Source organism: Anoplophora glabripennis, unplaced genomic scaffold, assembly GCF_000390285.2.
Source record: "Anoplophora glabripennis isolate ALB-LARVAE unplaced genomic scaffold, Agla_2.0 scaffold53, whole genome shotgun sequence".
Classification (NCBI taxonomy): Eukaryota; Metazoa; Arthropoda; class Insecta; order Coleoptera; family Cerambycidae; genus Anoplophora; species Anoplophora glabripennis.
The window spans coordinates 1,485,471-1,504,485 of record NW_019416376.1 but is presented as its reverse complement, the minus strand read 5'-3'; the positions used below and the strand labels follow the sequence as shown (position 1 = coordinate 1,504,485).

General features: G+C 30.5%; 2 protein-coding genes and 2 non-coding genes across 5 annotated transcripts in view; all 4 read right to left on the bottom strand.

Moving 5' to 3' along the window:
* The window catches only part of LOC108905534, a 296,022-nt gene that overhangs the window by 196,438 nt on the left and 80,569 nt on the right, over window positions 1-19,015 (bottom strand). The gene's annotated exons all lie outside the window — the stretch shown is intronic.
* LOC111691459 (probable transcription repressor protein RGM1) lies at window positions 5,455-6,635 on the bottom strand. The gene is made up of 2 exons (XM_023454319.1): window positions 6,372-6,635; window positions 5,455-5,846 (listed from the first exon to the last, which is right to left on the bottom strand). The coding sequence occupies exons 1-2, from the start codon at window positions 6,409-6,411 to the stop codon at window positions 5,647-5,649; spliced, it is 240 nt and encodes a 79-aa protein (XP_023310087.1). The 5' UTR covers window positions 6,412-6,635; the 3' UTR covers window positions 5,455-5,646.
* On the bottom strand, window positions 6,678-6,768 carry Trnay-gua. The gene is given in 2 exon segments: window positions 6,678-6,713; window positions 6,732-6,768. It is a non-coding gene; the product is annotated as a tRNA-Tyr (tRNA).
* Window positions 8,623-8,713, bottom strand: Trnay-gua. Its single transcript is given in 2 exon segments — window positions 8,623-8,658; window positions 8,677-8,713. It is a non-coding gene; the product is annotated as a tRNA-Tyr (tRNA).

Here is a 19,015-nt window from a genome sequence, read left to right as displayed (position 1 = left end):
CTCTCTAAAAACTTTGAATTTTTTTAATAAAATATATAATCACATTTCAAACAGATCTGCTGCAAGTGTTTCTCGATAATAAACCAAATATACTGAAACAAAAATTTACTGAAAATGTTGTCACGTGATAAGAGAACTTGCATCATGAAAATTTCGAAATCTGTGACGTTTCAAAGCATATGTGATCGGCAAACGCTCGCTAGTCTGTAAACCTGAATTTCTCGAAAGTTTTTTACCAGATTAAATAGAAGTTTTTTTCCTTCATATCCAGAGATCTTTCAATTTTTTGCTTGGGGAAAAAGTAAATAAGTTGAAACTGAGACTATGTTAAAAATATGTATAAGATATCTTGAAAGACTTTCAAGATATCTTGAAAGTTTTCAAGATATCGTAAAAACACATCTACCGTCTCCATTGAAAGGATTATATCTCCCTTATTATTTATTTTCTGAAACAAGTTTATACAAAAAAAGACACGTGTATTTTTATGTTATGCGTTCTGAAAATATCAGAAGCAATACCATCACCCTGTAGAGGGGTGGTCACGCGAAAATTGTCCTTCTTTTTCTCCGTTATGGTTCCATACGAAAAAAAAAATTAAGAATAAAAGCTGCGGAGATTTTTAAACATTTTTTGACATATATCACAAAGAAAATAATTGAATATCATATATCCGAGATGTAAGACTAACTTCTGTTTTTTAATACGAAATACGTACTTAAAATTGGAGGGTATGTAAAACATGTCTAAATATGATGAACACCTTAGAGTTTTTGTCAGTGGCGGCCCCTAAGGGAGATACGGCCCCTTGAAGGGGTAACTCAGAAAACAGTTTTTATTTCATAACTTCAAAACTGTTTAAAATTAAGTCATGAAATTTTGGGGTTGTATTACTTTTTATGTGCTTAATAATCGGTATAATATACAAATCAAAATTTGTTATAGGGGCGTAAGAAAATGCGGGACCATGGATCAAATTTTGCAATTTTTTTGTACGCAATTTTTTCTGCTTCCTGAACCGAAAATATGGAAATGTTTTATTTTCTCTCCAATGTTGAGTACTTGTTTCGTTAACATCTTGCATAGAACTTCCTGTAGATCTTTACGCCATTGGAAAGATCGTCAAAAGAGCTATTCAAAAACGTAGTAGCCCTGGATGGATATTGACAAGTTAAAAAAACGTATCTACTACATTCAATTGTTTGTATTGTATTTTTTTTTATAAAATCCTTACAACTTTTAATTTTATATTTTTTATATCTCGAACGGAAGGGAATAAAAAAGAGGAACGAAATTTCCGCACGACTAAATGACAAAATACATTTTTGCAACCCTCACTATAGAAATGTTCGGTTTTCTTCAACGACTGACGACGTGATTTGCTTCTGTTTTACTATACCAGGGGAACACCTCCCGTCTCTCATTAAGCTCTCTTCCAGGGCAGTTTTGTGCAAGAACATGTAGTGAGCCTTCAGATTGCTCTTGTGCTTGAATTTCCGAAAACATATCTGACACTTAAACTGAGGCTCCACCCCACACTCGTATTTGATGTGCCTGACTAAATGGCCTTTCTGCTTATACGATGAATTGCAATTGGGGCACATGTACCGTCCGTTCGCGTTTGTCGCGAAATGCATGTACCTGAAAGCTGGTGAGATCAATCCATTATTTTATATGATAAGAGATAGAGATACATATTAAAAAATAAAAACAAAACAATGCAGAAATCCTTGAAGACAAAACAATCAGCTCACTGGACTTGACAAAGATTATGTTACGGTGTACGAGAAAATAACGGAAAAGCACAAAATAAAAAACAGTGTGAAGTTTACAATATTTTTAAGTTTTGCCATTCATTACATTAATATTATAATTTATAGGGTGAGTAACCCTTATATGTTCATTCATTTCACCCAGGTCAGTATCTTAAAACATACAAAAAAAACACTGGACAACTTTCTTGCAATAATATTTCTTATGTCTCGTATAACTAGTCTTATATTCGTACCTTCTTTTGTAAACATCACAGAAATAACCTAAAACAGGAAGTTTTTAATTCAACACCAGGTAGGTTTGTATAAATAATATTTTAAAGACTTTCTTAATCTAAAACTTACCTAATACTTGTGTAAAAATGTTCTCCATTTAAAATATTACAATTTGAAATCTGAACCAAATAAAATAAAATAGGTAATTGCCAATTATTATATTTACCAAATTTATTTTTTCACGTACAAAAAGGTAACGACAAACACAAATTATGATTCAGCTTACTAACAAGTTGCCTGAGTGAAAGATACAGAACGTCATTAAAAAAAATCAGTGCAAATCCAACTTGGAATTGTAATAGATACTGGAATACTGCTCCAAGTAAACTGGATGCTTGAATTTAATGTGGCTTAATATCGGGGGTTTCTGCTTGGATGCGTATGAGCAGTAGGGACATTTGAAAGTAGCAGCTTTTCCACATTCTAATCTCAAGTGCCGACGAAGGCTGGACTTGAATTTATATACCTTGCTGCACTGTCCGCACGTATGCACCTCTAAAAAACATTTAAAATATAGCAACAATATTAGTTGTAGGAACAACAATATGTATCATGCGTTTTACTGCCAGCATGAAATATTACGAACTTTAAGTAATACAGTAACAGTTACTGAAAGTACCACAAAAACAGAATATTTATTTAAAAAAAGCATTTACTGACAATCATATTAAATCAATCGAGTTGTGATTCATCTGGTTTGTTTCGAATAAACTAACGCTAACATACTTGTCGAGCCTCGCGCCGTGTGAAACCGCCTTAAGACTAATAATATAAACCAATACACTTCAACAGTTACAGCACAGTAGAAAATATGTATTGACTTGATGTATTTTTACATTGCATAACTCATTTGTAGCACGCTTTAAAAAACTAATTTTGAGATTATGAAAATGTAAGGTTTTTGATAAATAAATTTATTGTTGAAGAACCGAACTTCTTGAAAAAATTTCATTGCCAGGTTTTCAATTTAAATAAAATATTTAAAAGGTGTGGGTATTCTCAACTAAATCTATCAGGTCCAGGAAAAAGATATATCGTACAAGTTATGTCACAAATATATTTACAGAAATATAATCATACAGATCTGGCTCCCCTATGTCGCTCTTTCAAGGCATACTACGTACTACACCATGAACGACGGTCAAATGAGAATTGAGATTGCCCTTTCTCTTTGTCATATAGCTGCAGCCTTTCACAGCACAGGCCAAGGTTTTAGTTTTGCCACAATCGAATTTCGTATGGTTGTAAAGCGAAGCCCTGTGTTTGTATTTTCTACCGCAGCTTGTACACCGGTGAAAAGCTGAAAAAATAACCAGTAAAGAAAGAGGGAAATTATAATCAGATTTAATAAAAAAAAGATCCTAGAGTAATATAACAGCGTTACTGAAATTATTTATTAATTAATATTAAATACATACATGGTAAAGCAGTCATCTGTTAATTTACATGTTTAAAGAGATGAAAAAAACACTAACAATATCGTGAAACAAATAAAAATTCTCCAATAAAACTTAATAGATATCACGATTCACGTCTTTTTTCTGTCAATTCATATATTGCGAAATAAGAACATAATAATTTATATACATATATATATATATATATCAGTTTTAAATAATAAAGTTTATTATTTTATGCGTCATGAGATTCACTAAATCTTCGCTTTTTAATTTAGGTATAGCAAGTTTAAGCTTTAAACTCACTGATACAAATCAAGTATTTTTGAAGAAACAATTCCTCGTGCTTTTATCCATATTCATACATTATGACAAGCGCACATTGTGTCTAATCCTCAAATGAGCAGATAACTCCTGTTTGTAATAGAATTTATAATCGCATATGTGACAAAATACTGTTTTCTGTTTTCCACATTCTACGCGTTGGTGTCTTCTTAAATTTGTCTTTATGCTGTATGATTTTCCACAGGAAGCACAGTAGAACCTTGTACCTAAAAACCAGTTTGAGTCAACTCAAAGAAAATTAAGAAATATGACTGTGACATACAAAGGAATATAAAGTTGAAGTATACACATAAGTCGACAACGACTTGCAGAACAGCTTATTAAGAAAGTATAATATACACTCACTATTTGCCACAAAAGTACATACCCCATTTTGAAGAAATTTTGGCACTCAAACTGAAGAGACTTGAAGTGTCTGCAGTTTCACTTTAAAAAATTACATTTTATTTGTATTCGACACAACAACAATCAGGATTTGGTTCCACGAATAATTTGTGGAAAATCAAAATATATTTCCGAACTTACCTGAATAGTTGTTATTACTTTTATCGTTTAAAGCTGCTAAATTTAAACCTAAGCTTTTTATAATGCGTTACTTTTTGGACATCCAATACTACTAAAATTATATTTCCATATCTTTTTTAATGTTCCTATTTTTATTAAACACTCAGTACATACAATAAACTCTACTAATAAATCTACTCAGATCTCAAGCTATAATTTTAGAGTTTCAAATACTCTTTATGCTTGTTATACATATGGTACTGTAATTCTTGCTTATAATAAAAGCTGTGTCCGCAAATCTGGCAGATAATATTTTTGGCTTTCCCGCATTCAACCTTTTGGTGCCTCCTTAGACTGCCTCTGTGGTGATAGATTTTGGCGCACTTGTCGCATCTGAAAACGTTTTTCTTGTTGCCTTGATCCTGTATCAACCCTAAAATAAGTAGAGGATAACAGTTGTGATATAATTTACAAGGGTTCTAAATCAAAACAATTGTTAACAATTAAATTATAGTTAGTAATAGAACTCCAGTTATTTTATTTATGCTACAAGTGAAGAAATATTTAACAAAAAAGTATTAAAGATCTATGAATATATTTATCACCTTTACAAACATAAGTATATAACTATATCTTGGACATTTTAGTCATACGAGTGAACCCTAATTGCGATAGGTCTACAGTGGTTCTATTATAATTTATTTTACATGTAGGAGTAGGAGTTGTATTCGTTGTACAGCAAACCTTCTTGCCCTGGTTCAGTTTCTAGGTAGGCCCGTAATAGTGAACCTGAAACAACATTTCTATAATTCTAGTTTGAAACGAATAAATACATGTGTTTTTTATATATAGATATGTATAACCATAACCATGTTCCTTTCAGACTAATCAAAGAGAATAAATTGTTAATTCCCAATCCAATAACAAAAATATGTACAGTAAAAGACGTTTGGTTTTTTGTTCGACATCCACTTGTTTCACTAGGTCCTTTCAATCATGAGTTCTGACCCTTAATCTATAATGTTGAAAAATTCAGAATTCTATTCAATTTCAGAATTATCTGTTGTCGCACCAGTCTCGAAAAATAATACTTCTCATTGAAATTTCACACATTTATTGCAATACACATACAATAATGTAAACAAAATCTCACACTCGCCTTTTAAGAAAAATAAATACACTTAATAATTTGCAGTTCTACGATTTAATCTAAAATTAAATTGTCCTATCCACACAATTCAAACTCTCCATAATTTACATCTACATAATTAATGTTTTTGCTTTGTTCTCAGAGGATTATATTTTAAAAAATGTTCGTTGGACATTCTTTTCTATTCGTTTATAAACAGTAACTACAAGGGCATAATAAAAATATCATGTATGGAAAGAATATGTCGCTTAAGACTATCCTTCTGGCTGTATCTCTTCTTGCATATGTAGCAATGGAACTGGGGGTCTTCCCCGCAGTTGTACTTCATATGCCTTATTAAGTTACTTCTATACTTGAACCCTTTTTGGCATCTGGGACACCAGGGATATACTGTAGAGAAGCCTGAAATTGAAAATTTTTAATGAAATGAACAAAGTGGTGAGTATAAAAGTACAATAATTTCCACGACATGGCCAAAGAAATAAAACTGGACTCCTCGCCATAGATTTCATGCTGTCCTAGAATTTAGTAAAATTTTAATTAATTAAATACAAAAAAGTCGATAAATCCACAAATAAATCCCTATTCCAGAAGAGCCACTGGAGAAAGTTTGAATCAGTCAGACTCGAGAATATATTTTGACGATAAATAGGAATATTTTTTCAAAACAGCTCCCTTTTCTGGATACAGCAGTGAAGATGTTTAAAAAAATGCTTTTTTTATTTGCTTTTCAACTAATGCAATTTGTAAACAATTTTCGGATTGTTTTATATAATTCCATTTTCAAAAAGTTGATTCAAACCAGAAATTATATGCCTTCTGAGGCAAAATACATATGAAATGTGCCATAAAACTGTGACAAATGTCAAAAAATATCAAGAAACATTCCATTTATAATTTAAAATTTCATGAAAAAAATGCCTTTACCTCCGTCACTGGCTGTTTGGAGAGCTTGATATTCCTCCATGTTAAGAGAGCTTGTCCAAATGTGATTTAGTTTGAATATTTGTGTATCTTTTAGAACAATTCTCGAATGCAACGTTAAAAATTACTCGCTCTGTATAATTTTAGCAACATATAACACAAATAAACGGGCGATAGAAATTACCTAAATAATTTCATAATAAATTACTGAATAACTGAATAACTGAATTTTCAAGCAAACATTTTGAAAAGATTTAAATTTAATTTGAAGAAATTCTCGACGAATTTTTATACATTTTACAAAAAATATCCTTCGAGCCGGATTTGAACCAGCGACCTATGGATGTCTACAATTCAATTCCACTACAGTCCACCGCTCTACCAACTGAGCTATCGAAGGTTGTTAACGAAAAAGAAAAATACGGATTACGTCGGAGTAAACACGAAATTTTAAGATAACCAGGTCGCAGAACTTTCACTTTGTTGCCCCAGATTTAGTCATCGGTATAAACAATTATTCATATTTTGAGTGCAAGTGATAAACAAATGTATCTAAGTGTAATACATTTGATAAGCAACAACAATAAGCGTCAGAATATTGTATTAAGGCTTTAGTCCAGTCACTGAAGGTAAAATACGGCGTTTCCCAATCAGCACCGATTTGCACCAAAATTTGGATTTAGGTTCTTCTTACCCTCTACTTCAAAGTTGGCCCTGGCCGGGGGTTGCTTTTTATTTTTTAGGGGTGAAAACTACCCCTGTTCGAAAATAATTATAGAATTGTAGATTCGAGCGTGTAATAGGTTGAAATCATCTTTAAATAAGTAATTATGATGAATTGAAAATTTTCTATCCCTAAAAACCAGCCCCTATGACAGAAACCATTAAAAAATAATGTTGAAAAATATTACTCAGCAATTTGGATTAATTTAATCATCGTATAGTGATATTAAATTAAGATTTCTTTACTGCTTTAATTTTTTATTATTTATTTATAAGTTTCAACCCTTATAAGAACCACCCTTTGCAAAAAAAATCGAACACTTAGTTAAACATTTTTTTTTTAGTTCGAAATATAATATAATATTTTTATTATTTAAAATGTAATGTATTTATTTTGTCAAACCTTAAAAAAAACCTACTGATTAAAATTTGCAATCAAAAATAGGGAAAATAGGAATTTTATTTTTATATGAATTTAAATTTTTTTATATTTATAACATTTTTTTATTGCAAATAACATAAATAATCAAATTCATCAATGCTTCAATATACGTGTTCTGATATGTGCAAAAATATGTGATTGGTTTTTTACCCATAACTCGCTTAGTTTCCAAAAGCCCTTCAAAAAAAATTTTGTAGGTTTTTTCAAAGGCTATAAGATCAAATAAGTTAAATTTTCTTTGAGCCCTTATTTTTGTAAGGGTTTGAGCTGAAAGGGCTTGAACAAGTTGCTATTTACGAACATATGCAAACTTTAAACGGTCATATTTTACTTAATTTTTATCCTACAGAAAAAAAAAACAAAATTTTCAAGAAGTTTTCAAAACCTACAATTTTGTACTGTACAAAATTTTGCGTATCATTAATAGTTTTTGAGTTATTTTGAAGAAATGACAATTTTTTCCAAAAATACAAAAATTCTCTTTTCACTTCAAGCTCAACTTTATTCAAAACTAAGCACTTTAAACCGGTCAAACCTCTCTAGAGCATATTACAAGTAGGTACATAAATAAAGTAAATTGAAAAATGGTAACGATTATTTTCAATTGGGATGGTAATTAGGGGGTGATTTTCACGTTTTTTGTTGCCGAAAACAATACGGACCAACTTTATTTTCGTCATAACTCGCTTAGGTTTGATGCTAGGAACTTTTATAAACCATAAAAATAAAGGTTTTTTCAAGCACTTTAAAAAAGGTTCTATGAATATTCCCTGAAAAATGCATTGGTTTCTGGTTATTTCACGTTAAAACATTCAATTCTGGCGTTTAACGAATAAGAACCAACCTTCAACAAGCTATTACTCCGCTTGTATTGGGTCTACAGACACCGTAAATACACCACTCTTTTTGTTTTATTTATAAGCTACATTTTTTATAAGAAATAATTTTTGATAAAATACTTACTTTTTGAGTTATTCGCGAAAAATCTAAATCCAAATTTTTACGAAAATCGGTGTTGTTTGGCAAAATTATACGGGAAAATGGTCATTAATTGGATTACATGTTTAGTGTGGTTTTTTTAAAAAAAATTCCTTCGAGCCGGATTTGAACCAGCGACCTATGGATGTCTATTCTACGATTCCACTACAGTCCACCGCTCTACCAACTGAGCTATCGAAGGTTGTTATTGAAAATTATTATTTTAAAAGTCTACGCCAAACATCTTCAAATGGTAACCAGGTCAAAATACTTTCTACGCTCGGATCTACATTAAGCTGAACATCAAGAAAACATAACTTATCCATCTTTATGGATAAGTTAGATAAGAAGCCTTATTAATAAAAATCAGTAAACATCCAAAAAAAAGTAAGATTCCAGGTTTAGGTGAAAAAAAAAATAGTCTTTAACAATTTTATTTGCATTAAGTTATAAATACTAAGTTAAAAATGTTTGTGTAAATAAATTGCCCATTAGAAAAATATTTGTGGTATTTAATACAACGAAGCAAGATAATGGTAATGAATTAAGTAAAAAGCATTGAAAAATTGAAATATTTGTTTCCCAACAATGAAATAATGTCAACTTTTAACACTTTTATGTGTCGTAATCTACTATAATAACAGCCAATATGAAATAGTAATTTGATTTATGTTTTAAATCTATTAAAAGTATCACGCTAGTGTAAAGCATCGGCATGGAATTTAGACTGATGGTTGTGAAGGTGATATTTTCTCTTAAATCTTCTCAAACATATATTACACTGGAATATGGGCTGAGATCCACATTCGTAACATAAGTGTCGTTTTAGTTCACGTTTACGCTTGTACTCCTTGGCGTTACATTTTAAACACTGATATCTTCCGTTTGCGAATGCCATAAGCTTCTCTAGAGCACCTAGAAGCGAAATTCTTGAAACACATTTTAGAAACAATACACAAATGCAATAAAGTAACCAAAAAGCGTAAGGCTGGATTTTGAAAGAAAACATGTCAATCAATATTTAAAATTAAAACTACTGATTGTATTAAATTTGTTTTATTTTTATTTTTTTTGAAAAATTAATGAAATCGTAAAAGTGTAGTATATGATTTTGAATGAAATTCTAAATATTCAACCAACAATATTTTTTATCACAGATACAAAACTAAATGTTGACGTAATATTGGTGTAATGTATAAGCGATAAAAATGTATCCCACCATTTAAAATTAACCAAATAAATCGTTATATCTTAAACTTAAATAAAAATGATACTAATTTGTGGCAAATTACCATTTCTCTAATTCTTTGTCGCTGACATTAAAAAAACTGAGTGCAGTTTCCCACAACAAATCAAAAGGGAAAGAAAAATTAAATAACAAATACACTACAAACAACAATACATGTTCTTGATGTAAATCTCAGCGTTTTACGTTTTACATTCATTCATGATGAAAGAGGAAATAATAGTTGCCCCTAACAAATAGTGAAAATACATATATAAAAAATAGTTACTCTATTTCAATTTTTATAAATAAACGAATCGACGAATTCAACATTATAGAAAAATATTTATTCATTTCGCTATTTACTATATGCTATTGATTATAGCAGTTTAAAAGGAAATATGACGTTCAAATTGTCATTTTAGGTGAAAAAATCTCGGAGTGCTATTAAATTAGAGGGTGGAAATTGGACATAGGGGTGAAAATGCACCCCTTTTAGTTTTTTAATTGTAGCTCGAAAACGATGGAAAATTTCGCTAGTTCATAGGAAAAATTATTTAGAGAATTGAATTTCCCATCGAAATGGCTTAGTTAAAAAATTTAAAAGAAAAATTTTATGCAAAAATCGTTAATAAACAATTTTAAATAAGCAAAAAATAAGATTTTTTGATTTTTTTCACTTTTTTATTTATTATTAATTAACAAATAAAACTGAAATATGCTTTTTTAAGTAAAAAACCAATTTGTTGCAAAAATAATAAGAATTATAATCATCATTATGTTAAAAACGAGGAAAATCTAAAAAATATTTAAGTTTGACCGGTTATAACTCAAGTCAATATTAGTCCAAAAGCTTTTGAAAACGCATCATTTTGAAGGGAATCTCATCTAGTTTTCTTTCTCTCTTTTACTAAAAAAAAAATTGTGTCAAAAAATAAAATTAATTAAAAAATCTTATTTTTTGCTTTTTTAAAATTATTTATTAACGATTTTTTGCATAAAATTTTTCTTTTAAGCCATTTCGATGGGAAATTCAATTCTCTGACTAATTTTTCCTATAAACTGTAGTGAAATTTTGCTTCGTTTTCGAGCTACAATTAAAAAACTGAAAGGGGTGCATTTTTCACCCCTCTCTCCCATTTCCACCCTCTAATTTAATAGCACTCCGCGACTTTTTCATCTAAAATGGCCCTTTGAACGATTCATGCAATAAAATTGCTTGAACATCATAGTTCCTTTTAACCCTGTTTTTTTTTTTGATATAGTCAATAGCCTACTACTAATAAGTGCACTTTTTAATGGTTATAATATCATTAATTCAATAAAACTAATATTACTTCCTAGTAATAAAAAGAGGTGTGTTAAAATTAACATTAATAATACTTTACATCATGGACAAATAAAAAAAAACTGATTTAAATTAAAAATTACCTCTGGATCATACATAAAATTTAAAAAAAATGGTAGACTGAATGCAAAACTAGATCAAAGGTACAGAAACCAAATTTAACATATGAATAAAAATGAATGCATGGGCAAACAACGAAATAACACCGAAATTTTTCAGTCAAAACTCAAAATTTCAAAAAGTTAACAATTTAAAATAAATTTATTTAAATCAGTTCTCACAATACCCCTCCTTAGTCTACTCCAGGAAATGCTTGGTTGTCGTCCACCCCTGGTGCTTCTTGGAGCTCAAGTGAAACCTCAAATAATCAGCCCTCTTGCACTTGAAATCGCAGAGATGGCAGGCGAATGTCGCTTCCTTGCCGCATTCGTACTTCAAGTGTCTCCTTATGTTGCCCTTGAACTTGTAACTCTTGTAACACCTAACACAGCTGAATACGCCATTGTGTTCCACGTAATCATCTAAAAATTACAGGGTTAGAGTAAAATGGGAAAATGTCGTTAGTTACCCATCACCGATATGAGCCAGTCTAAGTAGAAGAGAATAAGTGAACAAAAAAAAATAAGTTTAGAAGCTACGCTAAGTATTATATTTTATGTGTACATGAATTACAAACAAATGCAGTCCTATGAACATAGTCCTTTCTTCACTCTACTAAAATATTCAAATAACACCTAAAATTTTAAAAACCACGTTGATGCTGGCACTGGTACAACTTTATTTAGCGATATAGTCTTTCCGAAGTCGGTTGCACTTGTAAAAAAACGCCTGGCAATAAAATTTAATGAGTTTCATAGGCGTCCCTAAAAAAGTTTTCTGATAAAGGTAAAAAATTATAATTTGTAAATAATGTGTAGAAAATTTCTATTAGGTATATGTTCATTTGGCCAACAACATATTTTAATTATTTATATCCTCAAACAATTTTATTATATTGATGATAAATTTCGTTTTCAAAATATCTTCAAAGTGCCATGTTGTAATATTATTTCTCCCTTTCGCAATTGTAATATCAATGATTAATAGAAGGTGCGTATAATAAATTAAAATCCTAAATCACGCCAAATTCCGCACTGCTGGGCAATTTGTCGACCACTTGTCAACGGCTGAGATTTATTGCCCAGTAGCCCAATACAGCTGTATTTGTATTTCGTTTGCCCGCGCTCGCATTCTTCAACTGGGCGTATACATTTCAATCAGCTCTACTTTTAGTTCGACCTGATCTGTATATGGGTATGGCTAAATAAATATGGGAACAACTTTTTCAAATATTTCGATGACGAGTTGCTACGTCAGCGACCAAACCTGGTACACACTGTCATCCTCTTGGTTCATCAATTGACATCGGAAAGACTATACACAGAAGGAGCTCTTCCGAGATCGTTATTTTTTATATAAATGAAAAACCAAACTGAGAAGAACGTTTTATTCGAAAGTTAAATAAGATACTGAAAAATATCTACTGCAATCTATGAACTGTATATTAATAAATAATATTTAATATAAAATTGAGATGTAAGGTGAAGCCCCTGTAAGTAAAAATAAAGTACATACATTGTGACAAATTTTCCATGGAAATGAAATTCAGACAATACATTTAATTTTCATTTAAACTGATATATTAAAATTATAACTATTTATTATTATATGTTTTCTTAAACTTTAATTGTTTGAGGTATATCCCATGTTACGTCTTAAAAATATTCTAATTAGACCAGGGCGGATCGTCGAAATATCCCTCTTCTTGGATGCAAGAGAGGGCAAGCTAATTTTTGCTGGAATACCTTCAGTGCAACTCACATAATAAAAGTGTAGATCCCTAGATCTGGGAGAGGTCCGGAACATTTTCAAAATTGCAAAAATGTTTAAAAAATTTTTAAAAATACCTATTTTATCTGAGTTTCTGACTTATATCTTGGAACTTATGCATTTTGGAAGAATATTGAAGTGGAAAAAAGTTTTAAAATTGAATTTTGCACAATATACTGTAAATTAAAAATGTTCAAATTTATTACCGTTGTTGCAAAATAGCAATAATTGATGAAATAAAGGCAAAATAATCAAGTTTTTTGGATATTTTTTTTAAATATTTTAATTGCTCCGAGGGCATTCTAATTTTGGTAGAAAAAAGTTTGGAGTATAATAAAACAACACACCAAATTTCATTAAAATCGTTTAGATAGTTTTCACAAAATATTTTTTGAAAAAATTTTGAAACAAAAATTTCGAATTTTCAAAATGTTGCATCTGCCTCAAATACAGCATCTAGATACTGAAAATTCTTTCACATAGAAAAGACTGCTCAAAATTTCAAATCGTTTTTGAAAAATTGAAATCGGTTGATTAGGAGGCCACAGTAAATTTTTAAAGTTAACACTCTTTTTTTTATTTTTAAACAGTTAGCATTTATCAATTTGCAATTTAGTTTTTATCAAAAATTATAATTAGTACTCGGAAAGACGCTTCTTTTTAAAAAAATGTTCCGTTTATTGATTCTCAAAATATAAGCGGTCAAAGTTTATCGACATTTACCGTTAATTTATAAACAATTTAGCAATAACCTTTGATGCAGTGGCTTCGATTTTCCGAGTTCTAAGCTGGAAAAAATTTTCATATCCATAAGTTAGATAAATAAATAATCGGAAAAGCTGCCGCTCGCACGCGCGAAAAGTGACTCAAAACACGCAAAGTGGGGGATGGGGCTTTCGCTCCGAGACTGAATTCAGAGGTTCAAAATGCGAAGGTACGAAAAAATAGCATTATATCGGCTTCTAATGGACCAATTTCGATCTTTTTTTTAATCCGATGTCTCGCGAGCCGAGGAATTCGAATGTCGTAATGTCAACTGTCTAATCTGCACATATTTTGTTATAGACAACAAAACAAAAGTTTATTATTTATGCATTAAACATACTGTATATTTTACTCTATGCTATTGCATTCTTTCAATGAATAAAATTGTTTTTTATTTGGAAATTATTTTTTTTGTTAAATACAGATAAAATTAAGAAAAAATAGTACTTTAAAACTATAATTTTAAAAAAAACTAAATTGCAAATTGATAAATGTAATCTAATTGTTTAAAAATTAAAAAAAGAGTATTAACTAAAAATTTATTATGACCGTCCTAATCAACCGATGTCAATTTTTCAACTTTCACTTGAAAGGTTGAGCGGTCTTTTCTATGTGAAAAAATTTTCAAGTATCTAGATGCTTTATTTGAGACGGTACATTTTGAAACTTCGAAATATTTTTTTCAAAAAATTATTTTGCGAAAACTATAGAACCGATTTTAATGAAATTTGGTGTGTTGTTTTATTATATTACTTATTTTTTTACCAAAATTAGAATGCCCTCGGAGCAATTAAAATATTTTAAAAAATTATCCAGAAAACTTGATTATTTTGCCTTTTTTTCATCAAATATTACTATTTTGCAACATCGGTAATAAATTTAAACATTTTTAACTTACAGTATATTGTGCAAAATTCAATTCTAAATTTTTTCCTCTTCAATATTCTTCCAAAATACATAGGTTCCAAGATATTAGTAAAAAACTCAGTCAAAATAGATATTTTTTAAAATCTTTTAAACATTTTTGCAATATTGAAATTGTTCCGGACCTCGCGCAGATCTAGAAATCTACACTTTTATTATGTGTATTGAAGGTAATCCAGAATTTACTTGCCCCCTCTCACATCCGCCTCAAAACAGATCCGCCCTGGTCTAAAATATACATATATCTGTTACTAAAAAACTAGTAGCTACCTTAATAAAAAAAAATAAACCATGGACACCACAACTAATAGATATTAAATTCGATTAGTAATACAAATATGCAGAATAAATACCGCCATTTTAACATATCCAAGTCGTGTACGAAAACAAGAAATTATAAACACCAACAAATTAAAATAATTACCATAAATTAATAATGATAGAACACTGAAACACTATAGTTTAGGGAAGCTGTGTATATTGGGATATACAGATAAATTCATAATTTCCTCAGGTCTCGGATGTATGAGCTTTTCATGCTCCAAGAGTCCAAAAACATCCGGCACGTTCTGGACTTTGCATCTTTTGAAATTGATATGGTTCTTCAAGGCCTGTTTGTGCCAAAACCTCTTCTGACAATAGCAGCAGGCGAAAGATTTGGATTTCCCACATTCGTATTTTAGGTGGTTGTGTAGGGACGTGTTGTACTTGTAAGTTTTCTTACAGTTGGGACATACGACTGCCGATTTTTGAGCTAAAATAAAATATTGTCAACAAAGATTCCTTAAGAAATACATAAATCTATTTTTTCATGATGTACCCACATAATGCTGTGCTATGTACATAAGTCTAAGCGAAACAGGGATAACGAAAATATTCATTCAATCGGTGAATACATGAAGTTAAATACCACTGAATAGTTATAATAGATATATATTTTTTTACGGATAAAACTGTCAGTCCAGTTGTCCTTTAAGATGGACTTAAGTCACATTCCTAATAAGTGATTGCTTCGACAAGAATATGTTGCAACTGCATATCAGCTCAGTCTCTGCATTTTCTTAAATGAAAAAAACTGTTAGTTATAGATATTTATTCAAAATTATTTCAAGGATATCATATACGACTACACCTAAAAGATCATCTGCTAACGACTAACAGCCCCTGTAACATCTTTATTAACTGATCGATTTTAACCAACTTTTTTCGTCAGATAGATCAACTGATCCAGATCATGTTCATGTCTTGATCATTCCAAATAAAAAAGCTACAAAGCTACTAGCCCCCACAAACTATGTTTCAATATAAAAAAAATATATACTTATAGAATTAAAAAAACAATTTATATATCAAGCCATATTTGGGTGGCTTTTTTCTTGGTGGGCAGTAAGCTGATGCTTAGCCCAAAAAAATTGTTTGCAAAATCTGCAGTAATGCTGCTTGATTTTTCCGCAGTTAAAGTTGCGGTGAGTGCTCAAAGACTGGTTCCTCTTAAAACGTTTCCCACATTTACACACATATGGGAATTTCGCGACTGTTTTTACAGTTTCTTTCCCTTTAGACCGAGTGCGTTGAGTCACATCCACATTTTCAGTATCTTGAAAGTTTTCAGTAGCAGCTTGGTGCTCCATCTTGATGAATTCGACGTCAACTGTTTCTAAAGCAATAAAAAAATTAACCATGCGTACTGTTTATAGAAATTCTATGTTTGTTAAGATTAACAATTATAAAAGAGAGATTAAAAGTTATAGTTTAAGAAGAAGGTTTGTTAAATTGTACAAAAATAATTCTATCATTATTTTTATCTAAATTTCTTATTTGTTGTAACTGAAAGTGTGGGCATACTAAAAAGAGGTTACAAAAACAGCAAATTATTTATTATACAAAGAATAAATTCTACATGCCATCAAAATTTAAACCTGATAAAATGTCCCATTACAATTACTTATAAGTATAGTCTTTCCGATCTAAATTGAAGAACCAAGAGGCGGTATGTACCAGGATCGGTCGCTAACGCAGCAACGCGGCATTGAAATATTTGAAAAACTGGTTCCCATATTTGTTTAGCCACACCCATAATACTGGTCTGGTCGAACTAAACGTAGAATGTATACGACCAGTTGAAGAAAGCGCACGCGGGCAAACGCCACACAAACACTGCCGCACTGGGCGAGTGGGCCATAAATTTCAGTTGTTGACAAATTGCCTAGCAGTGCAGTGCAGCAATGTGGAATTTGATGTGATTCAGGTAATTTTAATTTATTATAGGCACCTTCTATTAATCATTGATATTACAATTGCGAAAGGGACAAATAATATTATTACAACATAGCATTTTGGAGACTTTTTGAAACGGAACAAAACGAAATTTACCATCAATATAATAAAATTGTTTCAAGCCATGAATAATTAAAATATGTTGTTGACCAAATGAACATATAATATAAATTTTCTACACATTATATACAAATTATAATTTTTTACCTTTAGCAGAAAACTTTTTCAAGAACGCCTATGAAACTCGTTAAATTTTATTGCTAAGCATTTTTATACATGTTCAACTGACTTCGGAAAGACTACACATCTAGAATTAATTTCTATGCATAAATTCACATTCCTATAAAGTTAAAATTATAGAATAAAAAAGAATTATACTGAATATTACAGAAATGGTGCACAAAGTCCCAGCCTGACCTAGTGACATGCGATTTCTATTAACACTATTGTTTGCTTAAAATAACATTTTAAATTTTGTAATATACTAGAAAGTTTGAAATTAAATACAACGCAATAGTCTTGCAGGGTTTCTAAACCAATTTTATATTATTTTCTGATTCTATAGATTATATGATCCTTCGAAAAAGTGAAGCAGATTTTGTTCAATTCTATTCAATATATTCAATGCAAAGGTATTGAGCCCCAATTTGACAGCGTTTATCTCAAAATCTGAGGAAACAAACATTTTAAAAAAAATTACAGTCGTTTATATGTCCGTTATCAATTAGTCACGAAAATTTGAGAATTTTAGCTCGATTAGCTTGAACAATTTCGAATAATAACTGAGTGGTGACACACTTATCAAAAGTCAAATATTGTCACACTTTGTTTAAAAAAAATGTAAAAAAATATCACGTATAAACAACTTACCTATATCAACCAAAATTTCACAGAGAAAATACTATTTCAAATTTAATATAAGTGGAAAATCATGAAAATTGTACATCTTTTAGTGTATACCAAAGAATATTGAAAACTACACAATCTAAAATTCTCAAATTTTAGTTGGTAATAGGCAGATGACTATGCAATTCTCTAAAATTATTCCCCTCATCAGTTTTTGAGTAGCGGGTATAGCCCTGAAACCCTGTTGCAAAGTACACTCTGTATAAGCCATATCGATCCATTTTTCCCCAGCTTAAGTTTATTAGTAATAGCTAACAAATTATATCTAAAATCTATTTATTGCACTCTTTATCTCGCCACTTCACTTGGTCGTCTTTGTTTCAAACAAACAAACTAAAGTAGTAGTACATTCTAAATCCCCTTGAACATTCAACTACACTCTATTTGGTCTGTAATGCACTCCCATAATATGTTCCTTGCAACTCTGTCGTCTCCTAAACTTCATGTGACAATAGGTGCATTCATGAAGGCGTTCCTTACCGCAGTCTTGACTAATATGGGAGCTCAGGGTGTGTCTGTTTTTATAAATTTTCCCACACTTTGGACAGGGAATGGGACCATCAGGTCGACCTCCTAAAAAGAAGTATAATTATATTTGTTATTTATTACAGTTAAAATACAATTAGCTTCGATAAAATTAATATGTCAAAATAATGCACCTGTTCAAAAAATTGTTCGATGTATGGATTAGATACCATTTATTAATGTCCCAACATTTTTGTACAATTTAACAAAAGATGTGTAAAAAAATATATAGATACGATAAGGATTAATATCAGGGAAGTTTTAAACCTACTTCTACTTTTTAAGTTCATGAATCGTAATATAATGCATCTTCAGGCTATGCTTTCGCTTAAAAGTCATATTGCAATCGAGGCAAATGTATTTTCCTTCCTTTCCACAATCCAAACTCATGTGGCTTTGTACTGTGTGCTTATTTTTGTACATCTTACCACATTTCGGACAACACATAGGACCAAACACTAAAAAAAAAAGTTGTTGTAGTTTATGCCATCTATGTATACATGATATAATAGTTCGTGTGAAAAATTAAGAAGAGTGTTGTTTGGTCAAGTTTAAGATTGTTTTAAAGTTCAAAAAAATATATATACAGGGATTACAGGGTGTTTCAGAAAGACCTCCCGTAAATTCAGGGGGTGATAGTACGACAATTCGACTTTAGCTGTATA